Source organism: Gymnoscopelus braueri (genome assembly GCF_963280865.1).
Source record: "Gymnoscopelus braueri genome assembly, chromosome: 22".
Lineage (NCBI taxonomy): Eukaryota > Metazoa > Chordata > Actinopteri > Myctophiformes > Myctophidae > Gymnoscopelus > Gymnoscopelus braueri.
In genome coordinates, this window is record NC_137624.1 from 6,406,178 (window position 1) to 6,414,766 (window position 8,589).

General features: G+C 41.7%; 1 protein-coding gene across 1 annotated transcript; it reads left to right on the forward strand.

Annotated features, from left to right (window-relative positions):
• Nucleotides 1-2,243: 2,243 nt before the first annotated feature.
• LOC308078779 (extracellular calcium-sensing receptor-like) lies at nucleotides 2,244-3,592 on the forward strand (the record flags this gene model as incomplete). The annotated part of the gene is made up of 2 exons (XM_080420130.1): nucleotides 2,244-2,375; nucleotides 2,750-3,592. 2 exons carry the CDS (start codon nucleotides 2,244-2,246, stop codon nucleotides 3,590-3,592), a joined length of 975 nt encoding a protein of 324 aa, XP_080276256.1.
• Between the last annotated feature and the right edge of the window lie 4,997 nt (nucleotides 3,593-8,589).

Sequence of the window (8,589 nt, forward strand, 5' to 3'; positions counted from 1 at the left end):
GACATGGTTTGTTTTTTGCCTTGAAAACAATGAAAGGCAGACAATGTTGTCATTATGTCTGAATGGGAAAAAGGTTTTATTGTATTAGGACTCATAGAATTTCCCTAGGACTAAAATTTTCCCTGGCTGGGACCCATTCAAATGACCTCTCATAGTTCCTGGACTATGGATAATTATTGTTCCAAATGTGGAATATGCAGCAGAAAAAGATGAGAGACTGTTGACTATTTTAATTTGTTTTATAGACTTGCAATTATTCAGTTAGGACTAGTGACTTTTTATTATTATTCCAGTAAATTGGATTCTGTTCTAAAAGGAGCTGGCTGAACAGATTGTGTTGTACATCTCTTTTTCTTTTTTTTTGCGGGGGGGGGGGGGGGGGACAAAAGTAATATGTAATATTTTGTAATAATATAATATTTTTTGTAATAAGTAACATATTATTCTCCTGAGTAATATTGCCCAACACTGATAATTAATAATTGAGGAATGCACATGAAAATTTACATCTGTGCGTGTGAATGTTCCCAGAGAGAGCTGTACACGTTTGCTGGCAATTGAACGCATAGATTCACTTGCAACGCAATGAGACGGCATCGCCGACCTGAAACAGGGTAATTCAGACCGCTGCAACGGTCCCTGCAACTGTTTCGTCGCGTCGCATTGCATTGGTCTGGACTGGCCTTTAGATCATTGGGAATCTTATACTACAACTTCAAAAGGGTGGATTTTGTCTGTGCTGCTTCTCTGTGTACACCAGCAGAGCCGTCTGGGAGAAATGCGGGGCCCTGTGCGAAGTCGCGTTCGCGTGCGTGCTGATTCTGTTCACAAAAAAAATAAAAATAAACGCTCGCACTACCCTTCCTGCGGCACACCAGTTATCCAATTGGCTCCAAACTTGGCAAAAATATTGGTCATGGGGTCTGCCCTTTGACAAACTACTTTTTTATTTAAGTATGCTCAGGATTAGTTTTATTTACATTAATATATAGTTTTGGCCAATACGCTGGCCTCTAGGGCCCCTTGGCCGCCACCTTCATACAACTACATTGCTGACTACATCTATCAAATATATGATCATTGTAGTTAACATTCAAAGGTGCTGGGGAGAGTTGGGAGGAGGAGTGTCTGGAGGTATGGGGTGTTTTTACATAGCATGGAAATAATTTTTCCAAACACAAAAGGCACTTGTTTCTAGTTAACAAAATGGTAAGCTGCAATCTCAAACTGACATCTGTTTGAAATGTGAAAGTTATTCTATTTTTTTGCGTAAGTCTTTGTTGTGTTTCTTCAGGTGAAGCAGTTTTGGGAGCACACATTTCAGTGTACATTTGCAACCCTTCCGTCACAGTGGGTGGATGATGGTGGAAGGGTGTGTACTGGACAAGAGGACCTGGCAACAGCAGAAACTACACTTTTGGATGTGTCTGACCTGAGGGTAGAGTATAATGTGTACAAGGGTGTGTATGCCCTGGGCCATGCCCTCCATGACATGTTGCAATGTGTGCCAGGAAGAGGGCCTTTCCTTGGGCACAGCTGTGCCAGTTTGCAGACTATACAGCCATGGCAGGTATAATCTTAATTCACAGTTTACATGTTGATATTTCAAGTTGGATTCAAATGTAGAATAATAACGTTTACATAAGTGAGGACATAGTTGGAAGAAAAGAAAATACAAATCAGAGAGCCCTCCCAAACCGAAATGACTTTGGTTGTTCTGGTGTAGTATGCAACTACCTTAAAAATGATAATTTGGTGGGATACTTACCATGTTGAGGCATTCGTATGTGGTACACAGAACACTGTGGCTTTGATTCTCAAAGACAAACAAAAAAACATGTTTTTCTTTCTTTTTTAACTTGGCAATATGTTTTGATGCCCCCTGTTAAGGCCCAAAAAAGGACAAAAATATGAATGGTACAATCGGACAGTGACTGACCCAAATGTCAATATTCCATTCATAGACTTGGAACAACAACTTGAGTAGAAATAGAAGACTGGGACAAATTACAGAGTGGGTTCATGTTGTGTTGAAATTACAGGGTGTAGTTAATGCAACAACAGTCCCTGTCAGTGTAATTACTGTATGGTACAGAGGGTTTTTTAAAGTAATTACTTTTCAGAATTTCGCTCATCACTATTTCTAGCTTGTACACTACCTGGAAAAGATCAACTTCAACACATCATTTGGTGATCATGTATCATTTAATGAGAATGGTGATTCTTTACCAATCTTTGATGTCATGAACTGGGTGTGGCTCCCTGATGGGAGCGCAAAGGTTCAAAATGTAGGTGTGGTCAAGGAAACTGCCTCTGGAAGGGAAGAACTCATCCTTGATGAAGACAGAATCTTCTGGAACTTCGAATCTAAAGAGGTAACTTCTGCTCTCTTAACAAATGTCAAGCTCATGATATGAATGTAATTTAGTTTAGAATAAAATCGATCATCGTCATTCCACTGTAGCCTCCTCGGTCAGTGTGCAGTGAGAGCTGTTCCCCTGGAACCCGTGTGGCCAGAAGGAAAGGAGAACCTGTCTGCTGCTTTGACTGCATTGCTTGTTCTGGGGGAGAGATCAGCAATGAGACTGGTAGGTTTACATTATGTAGCTATGTATAGTAGGTTATTGTTAGACTGATACCGTACTTATCTGTCCCTTTAATTTTGTCCTCTTTGTTAGACTCTACAGAGTGCACCAGTTGTCCAGAGGACTTCTGGTCCAATCCCCAGCGTGACAACTGTGTCCCCAAGAGCGTGGAGTTCCTCTCCTACCATGAGGTCCTGGGTATCTCCTTGATAACCATATCATTGATAGGCACACTTATCTGTGCCATTGTCTTGGGAATCTTCATCTATCATCGAAACACACCCATGGTACGCGCCAACAACTCAGAGCTCAGCTTCCAACTTTTGCTGTCACTCAAACTGTGTTTCTTGTGCTCAATTCTGTTCATTGGCCGTCCCATGCTCTGGACTTGTCAGCTGAGGCATGCAGCATTTGGGATCAGCTTTGTGCTGTGTGTCTCGTGTATCCTGGTAAAGACTATGGTGGTGTTGGCTGTGTTCCAAGCCTCCAAGCCTGGGGGAGCAAACATTCTGAAGTGGTTCGGTGCCATGCAGCAGAGAGGAACAGTTCTGTTTCTTACTTTAATCCAAGCAACAATCTGCACAGCCTGGCTTGTGTCTGCCTCACCAACTCCTCATAAAAACACACAATACCACAGTGATAAGATAGTCTATGAGTGTGATGTTGGGTCAACAGTTGGTTTTGCAGTGTTGTTAGGTTATATTGGTTTTTTGGCACTCCTCAGCTTCCTCCTAGCATTCTTGGCCAGGAATCTTCCAGACAACTTCAATGAAGCGAAGTTAATCACTTTCAGTATGTTGATCTTCTGTGCCGTGTGGATAGCCTTCATCCCAGCATATATCAGCTCTCCAGGCAAATATGCAGATGTAGTGGAGGTATTTGCTATTTTAGCATCTAGTTTTGGCATTTTGGTGGCATTGTTTGGACCAAAGTGTTATATAATCCTTTTGAAACCTGAGAGAAACACTAAGAAGTCCATCATGGGTCGAGGCACCAGCAGGACATAGAAACATAAATGTAATTATAAAACAGTTTGTCTGTGGGTATCATATAACAGTAAGTGCATATGGATTTTGTTTTATTGCTGATAACTTTGTTAATAGCAGACTTTGTTTTCTACCAGATTAAACTAAAAGCAGTAATCAAGTCAGAGATGCAAACATGTATTATAACATAAACAATGTTGTAAAAAAGTTGATTACCCTCCATTATGTCTGTTGATTTCAAACCTACAGTACTAACAAATAAAAGGTATATAATAGGCAACCTATCTTACATTTGCGAATGGCGCACATGCGTTGCTGTCGCATGTTCGCCGTGTGTGTGCGTCTGCCTGAGATCCGAGTGCAGCTGACCAGAGCCAAGCGAAAACGAAGCGACGGCCATTGAAATGTGTCCATTTGCGAGCCCTTCAACCCCCGCTGTTGCTTTTGCTTTCGGTTTGCGTGTCGAAAAACACACCGCTGTTGCAATGAACGTGTACAAGCTGTTCTGTTGAGTTAAAACCGTGCCTGTGCCTCTGCCTGTCTGCAACGGAGCAGCCACGCAGCCACAGGGTTGCCAGGTTTCGCCCGACTAACAAGCAATGCACACACACAATTCGTTTGCATCTTGCACTTTGCTTTCGCTTTCGTTTTTTCACCCTTGCACACAGTCAGTCGCGATAATGTCCGTGTACTCCAGTAATCTCACACTAGATCTCCAGGGACCCCCAAGGGGTCCGCCATGTTTCGCGGGACCCCAAGGAGTTTGCGATGTTTCGTTGGACCCCCAAGGGGTCCGCGATGTTTCGCGGGGCTAGGGGGCAGGGTGCCCGTAGGGCGCCCAGACCTCTAGGCTGGCTGGCTATATATATTTCTTTTTTGGCTTTTTCTGACTTTATTTGATAGTATACAGTAGACAGACATGGAAAGGAAATGGGGAGAGAGAGACTGACAGCAATTGGGGAGAGAGAGATGGGGAGTGACGTGCAGTAAAGGTAATCGGGAACGGGATTTGAACCTGCAACACGCTGTCAGCATTAGGTATTAGCAGCCTAGGTGCCTGTACCGCTACGTCAGCCGTCCCGGCCAGAGGCAACTATTCCCATCCTTATTGGCTAAGAATGGCAAAGAAGTGCTCAGTTTTGAACAAAATGCCTCAAATCATCAACATGCAATTTCCGTGAAATATTGCATGCACATTCCCACTAGGCCGAGGAAGAAATGCCACTTAAATGTTTTCAAATCAACCTCATGGTGCTGCTATATCAGGCCGATTCGTGTTTTTACCTATAACTGCACCGATCTGTGTAAAACTTTGTATATGCACTCCCTAGAGGCCAAGGAAAAACCTTTGCCCCGCACTTTTCACATCTGCCTTTTATAGCGCCACCAGGAGGCCGACTTATGTAAAACATTTTTTTTTATATTACTCCTTCAGATTGTATCCTAATTTCAAATCGGTACACATGATCTCTATAGTCATGTGATCAAGACGGATCTGTTTGATTATTCATATTCCATCCTGATTGGCGAATTCCGAACTATGCTGGCCCACAATAACCTACCTGACCTGGCGGAGACCTGTGCTCCGAGGAGCACTTTTTCTAGTTTTCTATCAATTACACACCCCATGAAGCCTCAAATTCATGGAGATTTTTTTGTTATTGTCGCATTCTTAAGTTAATGATTTGGCTTAGCCAATTATTGGAATTCCATTCCTAAGCCAATTATTGGCTTAGGAATGCGACAAAAACAAAACGATCTCCATGAATTCAAGTTTCCATGGGGTGTGTAATCGATAGAAAAACGTCATTTTGGGGGTGAACTATCCCTTTAACTAGTGTTTCCCGAAGCCAGTTAAAGGGCAATACCACTTTGGTAGAGGTTTGGGTTGTGTAGTTACCTTGCCATGATGTAACTCCAAAGGTGGACAAGAAATCAAAAATAATTGCTCATTGATTAGAAATTGATCATTCAAAATATGCTCCTCATTGACTTTGATTGTCAGGGATTCAGGGGGCGGCCATAGCTGAGTGGTTAGTGAGCCCGCCTAGGGAACCAGAGGCCCTGGTTGCCCCAAGTTCGATTCCAGGCTATCCCAGCATATGCGCCGATGATATGAAATTTGTCCCTGAGCAAGACTCTTAACCCCAATTGCTCACAGGTTCTCATTGGAAACAAGACCGCAAGGACTTTCATGAACGACCTGTTAAAAGGAATTATCCTTATCCTTATCCTTTATCCTTAATATTATTGTACGGTAAAACAGCTGTCAAAGTCACTCTTTTAGCACATAAACAAACACAATCAAAGCTGATTCAGACAATATAGAACATCACCAAACCCAGTACTGTTTTTTTTTTTTTATAAAACTGCCAACCTCCTGCTTACTATTTGAAGATCCGGAGCCGCGGGTCCAGGTTTTCTTCTTAATAAAAATAGCTAAATCAGCTTAGTTTGTGTTCATTTACGGCCTAAAAGAGTGATTTTGAGAGCTGTTTCAGCGTACAATGTAAGTCAACGAGGAGCATATTTTGAATGATCAATTTCTAATCAATGGAGAAATTATTTTTGTTCCACCTTTGGAGTTACATCAAGGCAAGATAACTACATAACCCAAACCTCTCTTGAGAACCATCTGAAGTAGTGTTTCCCAAAGCCAGTTAGGTAGCACGTAACACATAACCAGCTGCTACTAATGAAGGTACTGCGTAGCTCAGAAGGCTTTCGGGAAACGGGTTTGCTGCTACACACTACCTAGGAGGCTCTTACGCACGACCTGAAATCGCTTTGGGAAACCCGGGTATTGTGTGTTTGTTTACATGGCAGCAATGTGGGCTACGGCAAAAATGAAGCAACACAGATTGATATGAGCCAGGTGCTCTGAGTCTTTGATTAGCAGTTTGTTACTGAGTTCAGCATTCATTATTCAAAAATAACAGACAGATGAAAACAGAGAATAACCAATCAGAATAAAGGATTCAACCAAGCTGTGTAATAATGTATGTTATGCCCTGCCACTACTACTGCCTCTGCCCACATGGGTGTTGTGAAAGATTACGTAGTGGCATAAGGTGACACAGGGGATGGAATAACACTGTGTATAAAGTGTAGCAACCGGACAAAGGATTTGGGAAAGGGGTTAAACAGAGGAGGACAGTCATGAGGGCTTCTCTACACATACACCTGCTTTCCTACCTGTACTTGACCTTGATATTGTTTTCTTCATTCTCTGTTTCATCTTCCTCACCTTCCTCTTCTTGTGAGTTACAGGCACAGTTTGATCTCAACAGAATTTATAAGGCAGGGGACTTTGTGCTCGGTGGCGTGTTTGAGATTCATCTCTCCTCTCTCTACCCTGAGCTGTCTTTCACCTCCAAGCTACTGGACCTCACTTGCTATGGGTGAGTTTCACAAATACAATAGCAAGCAAGAGAACAGGGAAGTTATCTTTATAGATAGTGCAATAGGACTAGTTTATGTTGAATATTGCTACATACAGTAGATCAATATTCAAGCTTACAGTGGCGTTTGTTGTTTTAGTTTTAACATTGAAGCGTTCAGATGGGCCCAGACCATGGCTTTTGCAATTACTGAGATCAACAGAAACCCAAGCCTACTACCCAATGTGACTCTAGGATATAGCCTCTATGATACTTGTTACTCTCTTGGAATTGGATTCCGTGCAGCTCTGTCATTGATCAGTGGGAGAGAGGAGCAGATTCGGTTGAATGAGGGCTGTGTTTGGTCCCCTCCAGTGCTAGGAATTGTGGGCGATTCTTCCTCAATGCATTCAATTGCTCTCTCTAGAATATTAGGTTTGTACAGAGTGCCCCTGGTAAGTTTCTTACTTGAACCCTCTTTTACTATCACCAGTTTTGTACATGTTTAATTTTGTTATTTACAAATCTGAAATATAAGTAATAATGTATATGGATTTTTTTCAGCTTGAAAGACACATAGAACTGTACTTGCAGGCAGAGCATGTGAGCAGAGAGGGCAGTTTGTGAATGAAGGGTGAAGAAGGCTAGACGTTTTGTTCCCAGACAAGAGAGTAAGAAGTGTACAGCGGCGAGTCGGTTAAAGGAGAATTTTGGACTAAAGTTTTCTTACCTTTTCTATGACGTTATGATATCTTAGGATGAATGGTACAGTAGAAAAATTTCATAACTCCACCCCTGAGCCGCCACAGCTTAAAAGGTGCGCGGATAGGCCTTAGGTTAGATCACATATTTTAATAGCTTTTTTTGTTTGTTTTTGTGGTGAGATCTGACGTTCATAGTGACAGAACACTGTCCAAAAAAAAAAAAAAAAAAAAAAAAAAAAAACAGAAGTCTCAGTAGACGAGATTGAAATCTCGAGATTTCAATCCCGTCTAGCGAGACTTCTGTTTTTTTTTTTTTTTTTTTTTTGGTTGTTCTGTCACGATGAACGTCAGATCTCTCTCTTTTTTTTTTTTTTAAAGCTATTAAAATATGTGATCTAACCTAAGGCCTATCCGCGCACCTTTTAAGCTGTGGCGGCTCAGGGGTGGAGTTATGAAATTTTTCTACTGTACCATTCATCCTAAGATATCATAACGTCATAGAAAAGGTAAGAAAACTTTAGTCCAAAATTCTCCTTTAAGGATCATCGTGTGTGTGTGTGTGTGTGTGTGTGTGTGTGTGTGTGTGTGTGTGTGTGTGTGTGTGTGTGTGTGTGTGTGAGATTAATTTTCTTCAATTAAATCAAGATAAGACTGAGATAATTGTTTTTGGACCACAGAACCAGAGACAGAGAGTAATCTCTCACCTTAAATCCCGGTCTCTTATACCTAAGAGTCAGGTCAGAGATCTTGGTGTTGTCCTAGATTCAGATTTAAATTTTAACAGTCATATAAAATCTGTAATTTCATCTGCCTATTATCACCTTAAAAATATTGCAAGAGTCAGGGGAATTATGTCCAAGCAAGACCTAGAAACACTTATACATGCTTTTGTTTCCAGTAGACTGGATTACTGTAATGGTGTGCTCACAGGACT